The following is a 20,220-nucleotide window of genomic DNA, read 5'->3' on the forward strand; positions in this document are numbered from 1 at the left end:
CGTAGTGGATGGGTACTGATCTCTGAAGATATTGATCCAAATAGCCACCTAAAAACTGTCAAGGAGTCTCTTTCAAGAATAATATAAGTTGCTTCTAAATTTTTTTGTTTCTTATGACATACCTTTCTATGCAGCATGAAATTTTGCTATAGAAACTGTAGTATCAACCAATCTAACTCTGCCTGCTAGAACTAAAGCACCATTTGCACTTCTAATGACAAAACTAGCTCCACCCCCAGTCACCTCTATTGAAAGCACTGTCATCAAAAATATCTTAAGAAAACTAGAAAATGGTAGCTCCCAAGTGAAGTAGATCCTTTGAGGAGATGCAAAATCTACAAAATAAGAGCCACAATTTTTCTCATCTATCAAGGTTTCTCTTAGGGCAGTAATATTAATGTATTCCTCTGCGTAGCTCAAAGCTCTCCTAAGACCCTATCAATGTTTCTACGATGGCCCAAGAACATGCTCATTCTTCAGCCGTAGAGAGACTTTTGAATTTCGAGGTACCATTATAGAAGCAAGCTGATCTCCGCAGGCAACAATCCGCCTCTGCAACAGCTGCTACTTCTTCTGCTGGGTCTAATACTATTGAGATGTTCGATGATATCGCAGTCACTCCAGTCCCTGTTAATCGATTGAGTAGTCATAGGAGTCGCATTAAAGCCCCTATGGAGGCTTCTTGTTACTGCCCTACCATAAAAGCAATAAGCCAGTCACAGGCAAGCAACCTCTTGAGTCTCTAACTTCCGAATCCGAATGCCCAAAAGACCTACTGGTCGGCCACTGCTGCCTATGATCCAGTGTGCAGGGTACTCGCGGATCGGAAACCTTTCCCAAGAAAGATCACTGAAGGGCTCTAATCATTATGGGATTCCGAGCAATATGTTGGAATATGCAATCATTTTTGGTCACCCAAATTTAATGTGCAATATAAAACATCAATGCTGTCTCAGAACGCTGGTTAACCTTTCCAAATCGCTCTTTAATAATCTGGAGAAAAGTATCAAGAGAAAGTGTGGGAATAGTTGAAGCATCAGAAATCGAGACCTGCCTCCAGATATGGGTCGCCATCTACAATATAAAATAATATGAGAAGTGGATTCCTCTAAACGATGACACAGGTCACAATAATTAAGAATATGGAAACCATGCTGGTGTAAAATGTTGTGACCCAAAAATCAATTACATGCTAATTTTCATATAAGTAGAACAACTTTAAGATGAACACTAACCCTCCATATCCAACCAATACTTCTAACCAATGGGGCTTAAGGGTAAAAAGTTCATAAAAATCTGCAACTTTGACCTACAACCCGGACGAAGAGCCCCATCCCAGCTTATATGCACCATCTCCACTAGGTATAGCAATAGTAAGAATTCTTTGCCAATGTCTTTGAGAATAGTTGATTTATCATTGATGCATTCCAACTATTCTCACCAGCCAACATAAGATCCTTGACCTTAAGATTTTGCAATGATGTAGAATCAACTGGAGCAACTTATTTTTCAACGGGCATAGAAGAAATCGAAGGGTGTTGAATCACATCAATAGATGTGCCATGCCCACAATCCATTCGAGATTGGTTAGAATCAATGGAGCAAAAGAACATATCTTTCTCCAAATATGTGAACTATTATGTGAACACACCGGAAGGGACATAAAAAACCATGCTCCATAATTTCCCCTCATAAGAGACACCAACAAAGAAGCTAGAATAGTAGAAAACGGAGTGTAAGCATAGAATCAATTAAAATCATGTTGCTTGCTGGGATAAATGCTTGAGTCATATATTGAATGAGTTGAATGCAATACAAAAATTTCTGGACAAGGTAAGATTCAAGTTCTACATCATGAATAAAATGGATAAGTGTTAGAGATGGAGGCTAAGGTTGCATTTGGAAGAATAATAAGAGGGAGCTGGCTATCTGTAAGACTCGGCTCGGTCCGTTGACTAGCCGGCCTAGCCAAACTTGATCCTTTAGCTGGGCCTGGAGCCAAAGGAAAGCCCAAAGGCCTGCTTCTAGCGTATTCAGGGCAGAGTCCTTGTTCAACATAGAGGAGGTGAAATCCACCTTCTCCTCGGACTCCTACAGCAGAAAAACTTGCCAACTATTTAAGAAACCTTTTTGAAACTAAAGAGTTGATTAATGCATAAACATAGAAATTGCAATCAGTTTTGGTCAATTTCATTTGAAATTGATTCAAATCATCCCAATTAGATTGAAACAAATCAACTAACTAAAATTGATTACGATTAGCGAAAACCCTATGGGCTGGTTTCTAATCAAGTAGTTATTTTTTTCTCTTTGGAAGATGGTAGTTACTCACCACCATTTAGGTTTGATCTAAGACTTCTCACCTAGAGAGAAAGATACCAACCAAATGAACTATGGATTTGTTTCAAATTACGTAGTTGCTAGTTGATACTCTTCATTTGACCCAAACATATTTGTGTTTTCCAAAACTTAAAACCTCTCAATAGATATTTTTATTTATTGGAGAGGAGTGGCCTACATCTTCTCATTGGAAATGTCTCATAGGATTGTACTAAGAATGGAACAATATTAGTTCCCTAATCAAGTAACACTAGTTATAGATCCCTAATTATTAAGCCATATTAGTTCTATTGTAATACACATTAGAAATATTTTGTATAAACAATGTTTTTATTAAGTTAGTAAGGATCACCAATGTGATTCCTCATGTTCCGATTTTTTTTCTTATGAAATCAAGATTCTATGATCATGATATCTAATGCAAAGACTTAGGCTTTTCTAATAAGTAGATTAAGAAAACAAGAAAAGAAATTAAAGAAAAGGGTTAGATCGAGGTTGAAAAGTAGCTCCCTCGAAAAATGAATGCCATGCTATGGATGGACACAAAATATGCTTTGTTTTGTTAAATAAACTGAGCATCTTTTAGAATATAGAGGGTATCTCATATATGCATGTAGTTATAATACATGCCGGTGTAAAGAAAATTTTAGAATGTTGAAAATATCTATGTAATATACATACATCCATACATACATGCACACATATATATGGTTTGGAGATCTCTAATCCATGCATTAGACTATCACAAATATATAATTGTAGTTAGATAACATGGTATAGATGAAGGTTTGCAAAATATATGTTTTTTTATGAGTCGGTGTTGTTGGCCTTCTAGATCACATCCATTGGTTTAAATTTTCATATTTCCACCACCAATATCGAATTTGATGATGGGTGTAAAGTTCTTTCTTTGCACCTGTATGTATTATAACCACATTCGTCATCTATAGGTCCTGAAGTTTTACTTTAGCTTCAAAAATACAAATGACAAACCTGTTCCAAAGTCGTATCATCAAATTATCAGGAGCTGATTTATGCATATTGTGCTAGCATAATATCTACTATGCTTCTCTAATACACCGAGCTGGTTCCCATCTCTGTGGTCGATAGAAAAGCTACATGCAGAGGAAAGCTAGCTCAACATGGTGTATACTGGGTGGATGACCGCATGAACTGAAGAATACCTGCATTGGCCCTGGTGTGCTGGTCTTTGACAAGCTCCCACTTTGATGCCAGCCTCAGTAAACCAGGCATGTATTTCTCTCACTGTTCATCTACATTATAGATCTGGCATGCCTCCTGATAGATTTATGACTTTTGGTCAATTAGAAATCCAAGTTTTAAAGAGAAAATTCTGATCGCTCGAATGCTCTGGAGGCAGAGCAGCTGAAAACGTAAGATAGGTTTGATGAGAAAGATGTAAATCCAGACTGATCTTTAACTCTCCTCGAGGGTTAAACAGATGCACATTTTTCTGGAAAAAAATGTAGTTAATCTTGAAAAGCTTGATATAAAGCTCCTCCAGCTATCTGTAAGAACTTGCAATTTTTGAAGCACCTCGGAAGGAAAGGTATGAACTACTTGGATTTGCCCCAGCAAATCGATGTCCAGTTTTGCAGCAAAATTACAATAACAGAAAGATAAGCAACTGCTGATACACAGATGTCCGGTCTCCATATCAATCATTTGAGCATGTCATCAGAATCTGAGTTAACCATTGTAACATGGAATATAAACTGACTGATCAACGATCACCAAACAACAGCAGCCTAACATCTTCTGTACCAAATTAAAGCAGACAAACACATCATTTCATTCTAAACAATGAAAATCTTGCAGGACATGTAAGCTCAAATAATAACAAAGAGTTTGTTTCTTCAGTTCTCTTTGCAGGGTGCAAAGTTGCTAGGTTTCATCATCTTCTTCAGCTAATATTGCCCAATTGTTTGATCTATGCATAAAGATCTATGCCCCAAAATTTAGCTGGCTGGTTGGTGCGGTACTTCCGATCAATACTTTTCATTTTATCCATGTCCTGATCAGATATTGTGAAATCAAAAACCTGGTAATTCTCATATATTCTCTCATTTTTTGAGGACTTTGGGATGACAACAGTGTTCCTCTGAATGCCCCATCGCAGAACAAGCTGAGCTACTGTCTTGTTATATTTTTGTGCCAAAGCCTGGCATACAAAAACGGACCAAGAAAGGCCATCTTAGAGCACTCCAAGAAAAATTATAATGATTAATGATAATAGAAACTCGAGATTATTTAAATAAAGATGGAAGGAATTGTTACCTTGATGACTGGGTCATCTAGACATGAGACAGTACCAAACCACTCAGTGTTGGAAGTAGCGCCGCCTAGAGGAGTATGTGCAGTGACACAGATTCCATGCTTCTGGCAAAATTTGACGAGAGAATCACGTTGGAAATAAGGATGTGTTTCTATCTGGTTCACTGCAGGCTTTATCTTTGAGTAAGACAAACAGTCTCTAGTAAGAAAAATGTCATAGTTGCTGCATAAATAATGTCCTCATCAGAGATCAAAGACAAGAGACCATCACCGCAGTTCAATCAGTAAAGTAAATGCTTCAATTGTCAATAGGATTAATAACTATTTAATTGTCTAGTATTGAAATGCTCAGAGAATTTTAACCCTTACACTTTTCAGATTCAATGATTTCGTAGGATATAACTGGAAAAGAAAAAACTTCATTCACTCTTGCTTCAAAAAAAAAACACCTTGGTTGGTTCAATAGGACTAGTAAGCATACATATTCGATTTGCAAATAGCATTGAAATGTGCAGAGAATTTTAACCTGTCTTGGTAGTCATTTCCATAGAATCAATGACTACATAGGATACATTGGAAAAGAAAAACTTCAATGGCTCTCACCTCGAAAGAAAAACACATTGATTGGTATATGACCACCCATGGTTGATTCATGAAGTCTAATGGCTTATATACATTACCCAAAAGACCAACAAAGAAGTATTTAGAAAGATGGAACAAGTTGATATGGCATAAGGGATCATGCCCACTATATGATATCAAAAATTCAATCCCTATTCCCAAAGGTTGATAGGGGAAGTACACATAATCAAGGGCAATGTCTGCAACAAGCATAAATCCTCCTTTAGATGCATTAAAATATAGATGATGTAGCAGCTTCATAAAATAAAAAAAAGAAATACATCATGCAAATAAAATTGTCAGTAGTATTTGGAAAGTACATGATTTCTGCACTTTAAGGTTCACTAATTTTATCTGACAAACACACGTTATGCAAGTGAATAATCCACATTGCTAGATCTCGCAAGACAAAAAGATCTCCAACAATTGTAGTCGATGAATCAAAAGCCAAAGGAATGAAAAGGATGAAAACAGAATAATCCCATTCACACACTCAACAGATCATCCTGGCTAAGATTACTTATCAATAAAACCAAAGAAATAAACTCTCTCCTCTCTCACACACACAACACAGAGAGAGAGAGAGAGACATGCATTCATACATGCACACACGCACACAGATAGAAACGCACTCAACAACAACAATGTGAATACCATGATCCACAAAAATTGCTTTTATAAGTTGCAGCCTGCAGGAAATTTTGAATTTTTTTTGCCAAGGGATTAAAATATTTTTTCAGAAGATGTTATGTTAGTGTTGTTACGTAATAATGTTTCTTAGATTTAAGTTTTTGTTGATATCATGATATGCCAAACCGCATCGAACCAAGCGTTCGATACCGATACATGGTAAGAAGGGTGTACCGGTATTCAGCAGGCCTCTGTACCGGGCGTACCAACATAATGACAAGGTGGCATGGTATCAAGCCTGGTACCGGGACGGCCTACCTTGGTTGATATGCTTGGTGCAATGATATGAGAGAGTATATAATGCATTTGGTTTTGGGCATAGGAATTTGATGGGAGATTTGACCCTTGAGTTTAAAATAGCTTATGACATAGCAACTACTAACACATATTTTAAGATGAGAGATGAGCACCTAGGAACACGAACAATGGATCAAATCTATCACAAATAAATTACCTTTTCATTAGGAGAAGACAAAGATCAACATGTAAGGATTATAAGGTGACACCGGAGAATTTAATCACACAACATAGGTTATTAATCTTAGGTTCAAGGTATGCCATACCATAATGAATCGGGCGGTACAGGAGTATCATACCAGTTTAGTACCAGTACATGGCAGGGGGCATACAGACATTCAGTACACCGAATCGGCTCCCATATTGGGCGTATCGACACAGTAACAGGGTGGCACCGGTATGGGGCCTAGTATCAAGATGTCGTTCGTACCTTGCTAAGGTTTATACACTAAATATATGAAGAAAAGAAAAGAAATCAAAAAATATCCAAAGATAAGATGATGAAATTTAAAGATGAAAATATTTATATTTTACGAATAAATTAGTAAAGGAAGAAAAATGAAACTTAAGGACTAAACTAAACAAAATGCAGGACCAAATGGTTAATTGTATTAAGAGGGTAGCTCAAGTTGTTTTATGGTAGTTAAAGGGGAAAAGATACATAAATAAAGAAAAGTTGATGGTAGAATAATAAGGTGCAGCAGGGGCAATTAAAATAAAATAGATTTGCTTTAAACAATAGGAAAAAAACAAATAATGTTGAGGATTTTATAAGATATAGGAATGCTAAGAAATATGCAAAAATGTTAATATGTTAAATGCGTAGCATATGATATTTGACATGATAGGTTGGGTTCGAAGAAGGTGAGAACAAAATTTATAGAATAGCTAAAGCTAGAGAGAGAAAAGCTAAATATTTTGATCAAGTTAGATGCAATAAAGTGAGAATAATAGGATACAGTAAAGGATAACGAAATTAAAGAAAGATGAAATATTATTTTGAAAAATTATCAAATGAAGATTCTAAAAAGGAAATTTTAATTGAAGAAATATAATTAGGGGGTCAAGATTCTATTGGTACAACTCATAAAGGTGAAGTGGAGATAGCTTTGAAAAGAATGCAAAAAAATGGCATTATGGACAAATAAAAAACCTATTGAGGTTTGAAAAATATGGTAGACATTAGATTACATTAGCTTTACTAGTTTATTTAATGAAAATTAAAAAAATAAGAAAATATCAGATGATCAAGAAGTATTAAGTACTTGTCTATCATAATAAAGGTGATGTCCAAAATTGGTCTAATTATCGAGGAATTAACCTTGTGACTCACTTTATGAAATTATAAGAAAGGATAATTGAACAAAGATCAAAAAAATAACAACTATTTCATATAACTAATTTGGATTTATACATGAAAGATCAACAATGGAGGCTATCTTTTTACTCAAACAATTGATTGAAAAATATATAAAACAAGAAAAAAAATATGTCTATGGTCTTCATTGACTTAAAAAATAACTGCACAAAGATTAAAAAAGATAAATCTATTCCATATAACTAGTTTGGATTTATGCCTAAAAGATCAACAATGCAAGTTATCTTTTTACTTAAATATTGAAAAATATAAAGAACAAGGAAAAAGTCTATATATGATATTCATTGACTTAGAGAAAACTTATGATAGGGAACCAAGAAAAGCAATTTGGTAGGCTTTAAGAAGAGTGTACATAAACATTATACTGAAATAGTTGAGGATATGTTTCCTAGGGTATTGACAAATGTTAGGAGTTATTATGGTACAACAAATGCATTCTTAGCACTAAATCCATACTTTTTGCCCTAACTATGGTTGAACTTACTGCTAATATTCAGGATGATATGCCATATCATATGTTATTGCAGACGATATAGAATCGATTGATAAAAAGAGAAATATATTAAATATAAAATTGGACTTACAAAGAAAAACTTTCGAGGATAAGAGCTTATATGGAATGAAAATTTAGTAAGAATGAAAATGAAGATGTGATTTAGGATTGATGACCCAGATATACCACAAATTAACTGAGTTTGTTACTTGAGATCTATTATACAAAATAATAGGGAAATGAAGATATATAATAGAATTAGGGCTGGTTAGATGAAAAGGTGCATCCGAAATATTATATAATAATTAAATATCTTGAAGACTTAAGGGAGAATTTTATAGAATAGCAGTAAGATCTACCATATTGTATGACTCATAGTATTGGACAATAAAAAAAGTATAAGAAAACAAGTAGAATATAGTAGAATTAGGAATGTTAAGATGGAAGCTTGGTAAAACTAGAAAGCATAAAATAAAAGATGAATATATTAGTGAAGCCATAAGAGTTACACAAATGAAGGATAAAGTGATGAAAGATCAATTAAGATGGTATGGATATCTACAATGAAGATCTAAGGACGATTTAGTAAGAATAGCTATTTTGGTTAGCATTGTAGGTGCTAAGAAAAGGAGGGGAAGACCCACATAACATGGATGATAAAGGATATAGAAAAGCTTCAAATCACATAAGAGTGACCTTAAATAGGAATACTTTGCAAATAAACGGTCCACAAATAGTTGGAAAAAGGCTTGACAATGATACTCATGATCGGTCATTTTCATTATAATAGTACTTTCTAAGAGAAATAATAGGTATTATTCTTATTATAATATAATATATGGTTTTGGTGGTGTTAAGGTGAGATATAATTTGGTGAAAATTGCATTACAAAATGTTGACATCAAGGTTCGCCGTCTTGGTACCAGACCCCATACCGGTGCCACACTAGCACAGTGTCGGTACGGTATGGTATTGGATCTTTTTGGCATATCGAGTCTCGGTATGCCTCCCGTACACCGGTAACAAACTGGTATGGTACGGTATGCCACGTACCGCCCAGTTCAAGCTGGTACAGCAAACCATGGTTGACATCATAATGCTCAAGAGAGACTTGGTTGCCTAAGGGTTTTTGAGTAATGCTACATACCTCCTGTTATGCGCACATGAGTAGTTCACTTGCCATGTGGAAAGAGTGGATTGGTGCAACTCAATATTTGTTGCCAAACAAGGCAAGTCAATTATGGAGTTGCCTAGCCTCTGGTTGTTGGCCCATTTAACATTTTGTGTGCACATAATGGGCACCTCAAAGCATTTTCCAACACTTTTTCCCTAAGAAATGCTATTTGGCCCAACTCTAGCACTAAGAAATGATCCTTCATCACTGGATTTCCATGTGAAAGGAGGGAATTAGTGCGATTCATGGGTCAACAAAATACACAGCCGGATCCTGACGTAAAGCACCAATCTGTTATTTACATGCGGTCTTTGAACTTGGCACTATGTTTGGTTCTCAAAGCATCATGTTCCAAGGCTTATGAGTTATGCTATTAGAAGATGGGTTTTTGAGCAGTAGGCATGCAAAGGACTGCCTGTTTTTAGACATGAAGATGTTTCCTCCCATGAGCCAGACTCACATAACATGTTACTGTGTTCATGTGATAAGCAGGGTCTCTAAGCCAAATTGTGGGCCATGCCAATTTCAGCCATTTTGGAAGCACGAAACAAGGCCATGACTGAGAAAGGTGAGGACATTCTTGTTATCATCGTAACATACGCCAGAGCGGGTACACCTTGACAATGACGGTCTCAAAGGATCGGCTAGTAAGTGGGTTGCCAGTAAGCAGAGGCAAGAAGAATAGATGCTGACCAGTGGCCTTTATATTGCATTATAGACCTGTTTTCTTATCATTCTCTTTATCACAGATTTAGAACATTATTGGCCTGAATGGCACACTTGATGCTGCAATAGTTATAAGTGAGCTTGGACAAGAGAATTTTTTCCTCAAGGCATCTAGGTCCTGCCTCAAGAAGATAATTAAATGACTATAAGTCCAAAGAACAATTTCAGTTTCAATGTCGTAATGTGCGAGCATGTGCACACATGCGTATAATGAGAACGAAAGCACTTGGAGGAAAAAGTAAAGGAATTAAGAAATTATGTAGTTTATTGCATATTTAATCTTAGCCTCTTCACACGGTGCAGAATATAGTTTCTCTTTGGACATTCAATAAATAGGCTCTCGAGGGAATCAAGTTGAATACTCAAAGATATCATAGCCACATCACTATCACTGGATCAACCCACTTCATGATGCGGAAAAGGATTTATTTGGAAGACCGTTAAAGATGTATATCATAACTTTCTGCTAGCTTCCATCCCTAGGATTTCTATCTTAATCACCTTCAGTGTCTTTACTCACTAGGCTCGTTGACAAATACAAAGTACCCAGCACAAGCCATGACAATATGAAATTCCAGCTTATGCACTTCATTGCATGTACTTGATCTTCACCAAAGTGGGTAAGATGTGGAGGTTGTAACTAATATGCAGGGCAACAGTGCAAGGCCAGTTATATTAACCAAATAGGAGCTAAATATAAATGCACATATCTTAAATCATGAAGATTAGGCAAACCAATTATTCTGACATCAATTTTTTTTTTTATATTGTCATCCTCCCATCCTAGTCTCTAGCATGTTCTTCCTCCACTCTCATTCTAGCTTGTCATTACCGGCTTCGCTAAAACATGGCAATTATCCAAATTACTGAATTATTGGACAGAATATGAAAAATCTACTCATCTGACTAGGTTATGCAGACAAGGACAAAATGCAAATCATAATGAAGTAATTATCACCAAAATCATTAATTTCTTCCACAAAAATTAATCAAGTTTGGAAAAATTCAGTTGTCCTCTTCTACTTTGATTAGGTCCTTCCAGAGATATAACACATGGATCTACTTTTTTCTTCTGAAGGACATGATTGCATGTTCCAACAGTTGTTTACCTCCCTGCTATGGAAGAAACACTTCACTGCATCCTGTTATCATCAATGCTTTCCAATCTTTCTCCCATTAGAATGGGTTAGATATAGCGCATAACCCTATATATCAAGATGGCTGTATGGAATGGTCGAGCATATAGCAATGACTTGTTGGGAATTGTGTCCCAAAGCCAATTTTTTGTTAATTGTAAGAAATTGGAGTTTGTATATGTTTTATTAAAATGAATAAAATTTATTTTGGCATTTTTTCATTTATTACAAGTGTTTCATCTTCAATTTGAACTCCTGTGTATTGTGATAAAGTTCTTAGGACTAATTTAGTGGATAAAGGAGGTTTTTATCATTTAGTCCTTAAACAAGTTCGCGACCAAATGATGAGCTATCAATTGGACGATAGCTATGTCAAGTATAGGTCGTTGTGTGCCATTTAGTTGGTTGTTCTCTTAACCAAGGAGTGTGGAGACATTATATGGCATACGGGTGAGATATAAGAGTACATCATTACTGAACAATGACTCACCTGCGGAGCACTCCACTGTCGGGAGTTAGCTCGCAAAGCGTATGGGCATAAGTACCCCTTAGACCTAAGACTATCGCAGTGACTTGCAAGCAACTCACTGTACTTAGGCACTAGACGACCTGAATTTTTAATTCAGGGATCGGAAGAATGCTGGGTGCAGTCAAGTACTCGCGAAGTCTGTGTATGAGTCAAAAAGGAATTGATCACTCCAGATTATAGGAGTTGATGTCTCGCTGTGTTTCAATTCAGTAAAACCTTGGCCAGGGTAAACCAAGTGATAGGTAACTTGATTTGATTATTTGAAATACACTATGGATGACCGGACCCAGAAGTCGACAGTCCACTCTGAGGTCATCTTGAGCATCGATGGTCATAGGGATGAATTATGCAGTAACCATACGTCTAGGTTCTTGAATGTTGCTTTGCATTTTCGTCCTATCCGGACGTCAGGTATCATTGCTAGATGGTCACCTTGATTAATGCATGGACTAGTCCATGTACTACCGGCTTAGCGTTCAAACCTATCGGAGTCACGCACATTAGTCAACCTAAGTAGGAAGGTCTTGACCCAATTTAATTAAGAATTAAAATTGTGGGTCATTTGAAATTTGGTCCTGTCTATGTTCAGCTAGCACTGAACATGAGGTACATGCTAAATTTCATGGATGAACAACTAATTAAGTCTGTATTCAGGGTCGATCAAGTTTCAACTAATGTAATTAAACATGATCAGGACTCAATTTTTGAGATTGGGTTTGATTGGGTCTCAATTAGTGTAATTAGGCTCGATCACGATTTAATTGGGATTTAATTTCGTATTTATTTTGATCTAAGTCGGACTTGGATCGAGCCGAGACTGGACCCAATTGAACCTCCCATGAGTCGGACTCATGTAGAATTTTTCGGGTCAAAAAATCATTCAATTGGGCCATCAATTTGGTTTAGAACCAAGTGAATTAATTAGGCTAACCCATTTAATTGAACCGGCTGACCCAATCCAATTTTTAATAACCTGTGGACCCATGGACTCGTGGACCAAAGCTCACATGGACCCCTAACTCTCTTTTCCCATGAACCCTTAAGGTTTCTTATGAGCCGCGATGGAGAAAAGCTTGGGAGGAGAAAACAGAGCCTTCTTCCTCCCGGCTTCGTCTCCACACCACGTCACCATCCGAACTCCGTTCGACTTGCCGTCTGGACCGGAATATCCAGTTTTTGAACCAGCTACATTTCAGTTCAATTTGATTTTTGAAATTCGGCTGTTATCAGATGGATTTACTATTTTTCCCCACGTTTGTTTTTGAAACGAACGTTATGAATTCATAACGTATGGATTCGTAAAGGCAGTCAATTACTCCGATTAAATCCTCTCAGCATTGGCCTATAAGTAGGCCACCGTTTTCTCTCGATTTACAGATGAATTGTGAGTAAATCAGAGAGAAAAACTAGAGAGGATTAGTGAAGATTGAAGTCTCTGTCTGTGTATAAAACTCATGAAATAGAGAGGCTTAAACGAAAGTTCTGTAGGAGAAGAAGAAAAGAGAAGTGGTTTTTCTCTCTCAATCCTCTCTCCGGTGGTAAGCATCCAGATCCGGCGACGTGTCCTCTTCTTCCTTTCCTCTGTGATCGGCGTCCGAGCTCCCGGGCGTACAGTGAAGATACGGGAGAGAAGGAAGAAGAAGGAAAAGAAAGAAAAGTGTTTTCTTCTAGGATCCTTTTGCAAAAACTGGTTTTGCAAAATACAGACACCATCCTACCTTCCTACGAAGTTTGGCGTGCGCGCGAAGTAGAGGGCCTGCAGATCTAGGCCTCGCGAAGCAACGTTCAAAAATCTAGATCCGCCCTACCTCGACCAACTTCCGCTGCGGGATCGAGGTATGTTTTACATAAAAGTTATGTTTAATATTTATAACTGTTATAAATAAAATTTTAAAACTGATTTTCATGCCTGGCGTCCGATTTTATCGGACAACTTGGGAAATTTTCCCTACATGACTAACTAACAATCTGACATCAGCTTCTTAATAATTGAAGAAAAATTCTTGGGCAAGGCAATCTTGTGCAAGAGAGGGGCATGTGGAACATTCTCCAAAAAAAACTGTTTCATAACCATTATATGTAGGTCCCTAATATAGATAATTAATTACAACAAGTGAGCATGTCAGCCATTTGCATCAAAAAGAAAGTGGGCATGTTGGCTTAGGCATGAATTTTGAATAGAAAATGGGGGAAAGAAGGGATGTAGCAACATTTAGCCAGCTAATACCTACAAAAAGAAGAGGGGGGGGGGGGGGGGGGGGGGGGGGGGGGGGAAGACTCCCACAGTTACCTGTAACCTGCACCACATAAGTATTGACTACCATGGAACTCACTCTTAAAAGAAAATTGTCAGCACATTCTATGCTACCAGAGATGGTCATGAAATTACTGCTCTAAGCTAACTGTCAGTTGTCACAACAGTTCTGTTTGCATAAGGTGTTAGGAGGCTCTTATGAACTTTGAAGCTCTACATCGGAAAGAAGAGAAATGCAAGAATAGAGTTGCAGCCCACAAAAAGGCCACATAGGTGTATATACACATGCTAGAGAATTCCAAGCAAATTTCATCAAAGATGTGGACTGCAGGAAGGACAGGAGGCAGTTTTTTTCATGAAGGGAGAGGAGATGCACAAAAAACATACATTTGCCAGAATACTTGTGACTAATATAGTTGGAACATCATCTAATATCATATTATAGCACTTACATTTAGCAACTACTTTTCTCTAAAAGAAAACCTGTCTTATAACATGTAAGTACTTTACATAAAGGTACAAATCATAAAGAGACTGATGTTAGATCAAGAAGTTCTTATCTCTCAGTGAGATATAACCAACAAATCTCTAAATCTAGAAATTGATGAGAATTATGATAAATAAATCACAAGCTTAAAAAAATATAACTTTTGCACCCATAAGTATCTAAAGGCACAAGACCATGTCATATAGAAAACTACAATAGTAAGAACATGTTCGAAGCCAAAGGCAGGTCAGTAAAAGAAATATAATTGGGTTAGGAAACATTGGTAACTACAAAATCAGCATCCAAACCATTAGGAATAATACTCAGGAACATTTTGGAAAAAGAAGGCAGAAGAATCCCATGGTAACAATAGAAGACAATAGAATTTATGGGGGAGGGGTAGAAGGTTTTAGTAGGCTAGTGGACGGCCGGGGCTCAATTGGAATATTCAAATGCACACTAATCGAATGGTGCGTGAAAAACTACCAATTTCAAGTTGTAGGTAGGCTATAGTACAGGTATTCACATGAAATTTGAAATCAAAACATGTAAGCAGCTCTACCTGATTCCAATACTGCGTACCAATCCCATAGACACAAGATCTTCCATTGCATGCCAAGTAGTCTCCAGGGATATTGTTGTATCTATGTCTAGCACACCATTTTCATCAAGAGCGCTAGAAGTTGTTCCTACCCCTGCATATCCACCAAAATAATGGTACAATTGGCTCCAAAGATGCTGATAGTTTGAAATCGGTGCTTGCTAATTTAAGCAAAATGTTAGTAGGAACATACCAGAATGCTTTATAGCAATAGGAAAGTGGATAAGGTAGAGATCGAGGTAGTCTAACTGAAGCTTCTTCAAGCTATCCTTGCAGGCCTCAACCACATGCCCATGGTCTGAATTCCAAAGCTGTCTTACCGGAGACAAGAAAAATCAGCCTTCGCATTGGAGAAATAATTACAGTTATCAAAAATTGCTAACACTCTGAATTATCTGGCTCGATGGTTAAACTCATTAGCAGACCTTGCTTGTGATGAAGAGGTCCTCTCTTTTGACAAGTCCAGTCTGAAATGCTTCCGCAAGTGCTTCACCAACTTCGGCTTCGTTCTGGTAATCAGCTGCAATGAGTGATTACTGTTTTCAGATACATCCATGCCTTTGCAAGATTGTTGTTGTCTGGAGGACAACACATTCAAATGTATGATATACATCACCAAATATGAAGAAACAGTACAACATCATGCCTCCTTATTCAAGATCAACTGCACCAGTTGCAGTGTGAAATGCATGATATACATCACCAAAAGAATACAGCAGCAGCAGCAAAAACAAGAAGAGGAATTTAAGGCTTATCTCACAAAGGTGGGGCCAGCTTCGATGAATTCTTAAACAGGCAAAACCACAGCACGGTGTCGGCCAACAGCGAGATAGGATCCACAAAGTCGACCCTAAATGGATGGGACAAGGATGATCCATCGTCCGCTACCAATAAACAGTCAGGCCGAAGCGCACCATCGACCATCTTGTTACTACTTACTATTTTGGTCTACTATTTACAGCAATATTTGGTCTCCTAATTTCTCCAAGCTTGGTTCGGAGAAACAAATTTGAGGCCAAATACTGTTGCGAGTCAAAGAGGGCAAGGCGGGGAAGGCCAAGGGAAGAAGGGATTGAAAGGAGGAACCTGCGCAATCGAAGTGGCGGTAACCGATCTTGATGGCGGAGAGGAGGAGCTCTCGGATGGATTTGCTCTCCATCCTCCACACGCCAAGCCCGAGAATAGGGATCTTGTATCCGCTGCTGAGGGTGATCGTGGCCGCCATCGCTGCTGCTCGACTGCCTGATCCGTCTCTCTCTGAAGTATGTGCGGGTGGCGTCTTTGCGGTCAAAATGTGGTCGCTTGATAAAAGATACCAAGCAGGACCGTGCTTCTATAGCCGACAGCTTAAGCCGTTTAGTGAATGATGGCTTGGTTCATCACCGCCAAGCAGCCCCTATTGCTTTAACAATATAAGCCAGGATAAATATCTGACAAATCGGGTAATAAAATATAAAAATATTGGCTAACAGATTTTCCGATCAATTATTTTCATTTTTAAGTTAATTTATTAATTATTAAATAATCAAATCAGTATGCTGGTAGGATAATTAATTATGAATTGTTTTATCCTTATTTCTTAAGAGGCGTTTGGTATGGGGTGATCGTCTCAGGATCAAGGATGATGTGGGTGGAGGTGATGAGATCACCGCGTTTGGTTGTACCACGGTGATCCCACGTGGCAGTGATCTTAAATCACCTCCACTCCTCAAATCACCCTCCAACTCGGTGATGGGATACCCGTCCTTGAGGTCGGGAATCCAACATCACCCCAGGGCAGTGATCCTGGATTGAAAGTTAAAGACAAAAATATTAATTCTATAATGAAAAATAATTATTACTATTAAATTTTTTTATTATAAGTATAAATAAAAATATTAATTCTATAATGAAAAATAACATATTTTTTAAGATTAATAATTTATAGAAGTAATAAATATATTTTTATAGAATATATTAATAATTAATATATTGATAGATATATTAAATTTTATTATAATATATTTTATATGATTAATAAATATATGATAAAGGCTACTAAAAGTAGAATATGTGATAAAATTATGGAGCTATTATAGAAATTAGTATATTGACTTACATTTTTAATTCATGAGAATTAAAAACACATAAAAAATCCATCTAAGATATATCAGGGGTATTTGTGGTATTATGTGGTCAGTGATTTTGGATCTCCGTACCATACCAAACAAGTTACTCATGGATACCTGGGGATTTTTAATTACTAGACCATGGCTTACCAAATACATTGATTTTAAATCACTGGGATCAAATCATCCCAGCATTCGGATCATCCAGGATCTTAGATCACCATGGTGATCCTGTTTGGGTTACCAAATGCCCCCTTAGGTTTTATGATTGAAAATTGTATTAACCTCAGTTGAAATCTTGGAAAACCATGGGACATTACCCAATCTTTCCAAATTTGGACTGCTTTAATTCTAGGCTTAAAAATAAAACTCGATTATCTTGGTGCATTGTAGCCATCAAAAGTACTAAAAATATGACTTTCTAAAACTTTGCACTTTAAATTTCTACAGAAATTAGGCTCCTTGCTATTTTTTCTCAATGATATAGCCAACCAAGAAAGCAATGCAACATCTAATTTTTTCTCAATGATATAGCCAACCGAGAAAGCAATACAACATCTAATTTAAGTTCTCTTAATTGCATATACCCCCACCAACTATCCAGTTTGAATTCTTGCAAAAAAATATCTGAAGTGTAAAAACTGTTCATTACTCTCAGAATGCAAATTGTTGCCGTGAAGTCTGGCCTGACCTAGGTCCTAAGTAGGAGAAATGCTGAAAGACTCGATGGGGAGTTACTCATGTTGTGCAAGGTTATGATTCAGAGTGGAATGTTGCGTCCAAGGCTCTAGCCCACGATCGAGCTCCGACCTGATACAACAAAGACAAAGAAGTCCTCTTGCCGAGGTGGGCCCAGCGGGAGACCCTTCAATGCCTAACTTAGGACGATACCCAGGGAACAAAGGCAGTTCTCAAGAGTTTATCAGGGCACCAGAGTACCTATCTAGAAGGTCCTCCTGGGAGTGAATTATATAGGTGGAGGCGAGCGCCCGTCGCCCAATAATTCGAGCACGTGTGTTGGCCATAATTAGCAGGCTTCCGCACGTTCCGAGAATCAGGTGTAGACATTTCGCATGCGGATCATGCCCTACATATTTTGCTGGCGTGATTTCAAAAATTGCTCAAGATTACGGCCGAGGTATTGCTAGTTATGAGGGATCTTTTGGCATTCAAAGCCACTTGTGCGCTCTTAGACTTGTCATGTGGCGGGCTTTGATTGGCCAACCCTTCATATGAGCTATGCTTGATTTAGAGGCACATCACTTGCCAGCCACTTCCATAGCCGAGCCAAGCCCATTGACTCAGGTTATGGAAGTAGTTTTATCAGTATAGCCGACCAATAAAGATTACTTGCAAAGCTAGGCAAGCATCACCGTCATTTTTCTGTAGCCATCTTTTTAATTCAATACCCGAAATAGCAAATGCGGAAGCGCAGCCAAGTACTGAAATAGGAGTTGGTTCACTTGCCCTTGATTGAGACGATCAGTCCTTGTTGACCTTTTGAGGTGAAGGGAGACCAGCGTGGAGATCTCCCAGATTCTACATTTATGAGAGGGGTGGCCACATTCTTGCCATTTTGGAAGCTTCGTAATTATGGAAGAGACATCTATAGGCTGGACTGAAGCCTAAAGTCCAATGGCAATTCAGGGGGTCTTTCGAGAGTGAATGTTTGGGCAACATGTGGCTGAAGTTGGTAAAGCTCTATATCAGTATAGGCCACCCAAGTACTCTATAAATAGAGCGGACGACTGCAACAACTCTTTTACCTTATCCTTTCATACTCTGAAGCCTAGAGAGAAAGAGGGCAAGCGTAGGGTTGTGAGATCCATCTTCTCCACTCTCCACTAGGGTTTTTTTCTAGTTCCCAGTGGGTAGCTTACACTTTTAGCTTGTTTTGAGTCTTCTCTCTTTCCTCCTTTTATCCTTCTTTCGCTTATTGCTCATGGATCTGTCCATCAAAGGCTAGTCTTCCAATAATACTAAAGAGGTAGCACAACGTTTGTCTAGTTCCCCTCATTTGCCATTGTCACACTGGTACCTGTCCCCGCTTTCTTATTATATGACTGACCAATCAAGGAAAGCAGGAAAGACGATCTTCTTTTGGCTACTTATCGAACTCTCTCTGATGTTTGACTACCACTAGTCTGCTCAAGGTTCTCCTAATTGGGCCTCTATGACTCTGGGAGGAGCCCACCCTAAGGTCGTCTCAAGTCTGGATACCGAAAGGAGCGTCCTAAGGGAATCCGACCTTGATCAGATTTGAACTATATTTTTCATTCCTCAAAACTTTACTCTTAAGCTGCTTGTTCCTTTGAATTGGGTGACTTCACTCGAGGAGAATTAGGTCGCCTTATATGAGGAATCTCTAAAGATAGGGATGAGGCTCCTGATCCCCTTGGTCATAGCCGAGTTGTTGACTCAATATCAACTCGTCCCGTTTCAGCTTGTCTTCAATGCTTAGAGGATGATAGTCGATTTCTATTATTCTGTTTGGGTCCAAGGACCCTACTGTAGAGATGTTCTAAGCCTTTTTCCAAGTGAAAGCTCACCTTCAAAATAAAAGATGGTGGTACTTTTCTTATAGGAAGCATTATAATATCCTTCCTCTGGGTCCCTTGTCCATCATAGCTGGAAGGGCCAATTTTTCTTTGTGACCTCTATGACTTTTTGGGACTTTCTAACATGGTGGAGGACCCCCAAAAAGTGGGTGTTGAGACTTTCCCTTTCTTATCGGATCAAAAGCAGGATCGGTTGATGCCCTTCACTAAATGAGGGCTAGGGCTGGAAGTGGGTCGGGCCGGGCCGGGCCACACCCCTACCCAAGCCCGGCCCGAAATTATTTTTCGGGCTTCGGGCCGAGCCTAGGCCTGAACAATTTTGCAGAAACTCGGCCCGAGCCCAATTGGGCCAGCCCGATTGGATAATTTCGGGCTTTGGGCCGAGCCTAGGCCTGAACAATTTTGCAGAAACTCGGCCCGAGCCCAATTGGGCCAGCCTGATTGGATCACGAGCCTAGCCCGATTTTTTTTTTTTGGGTTCCACTGTTCCAACCTCTTCACAACAACCTGTGTATAAAATTGTCAAAAAAAAA

At 38.1% G+C, this 20,220-nt stretch overlaps 1 protein-coding gene across 1 annotated transcript; it reads right to left on the reverse strand.

Moving 5' to 3' along the window:
* Positions 1 to 3,992: 3,992 nt before the first annotated feature.
* Positions 3,993 to 16,402, reverse strand: LOC103724378 (NADP-dependent D-sorbitol-6-phosphate dehydrogenase-like). The gene is made up of 6 exons (XM_008815610.4): positions 16,108 to 16,402; positions 15,447 to 15,541; positions 15,215 to 15,332; positions 14,983 to 15,115; positions 4,639 to 4,858; positions 3,993 to 4,522 (listed from the first exon to the last, which is right to left on the reverse strand). Exons 1-6 carry the CDS (start codon positions 16,244 to 16,246, stop codon positions 4,292 to 4,294), a joined length of 936 nt encoding a protein of 311 aa, XP_008813832.1. The 5' UTR covers positions 16,247 to 16,402; the 3' UTR covers positions 3,993 to 4,291.
* Between the last annotated feature and the right edge of the window lie 3,818 nt (positions 16,403 to 20,220).

Source organism: Phoenix dactylifera, chromosome 16, assembly GCF_051530095.1.
Source record: "Phoenix dactylifera cultivar Ajwa chromosome 16, Ajwa_hap1_PhDact_Kaust_v1.1, whole genome shotgun sequence".
Taxonomy (NCBI): Eukaryota; Viridiplantae; Streptophyta; class Magnoliopsida; order Arecales; family Arecaceae; genus Phoenix; species Phoenix dactylifera.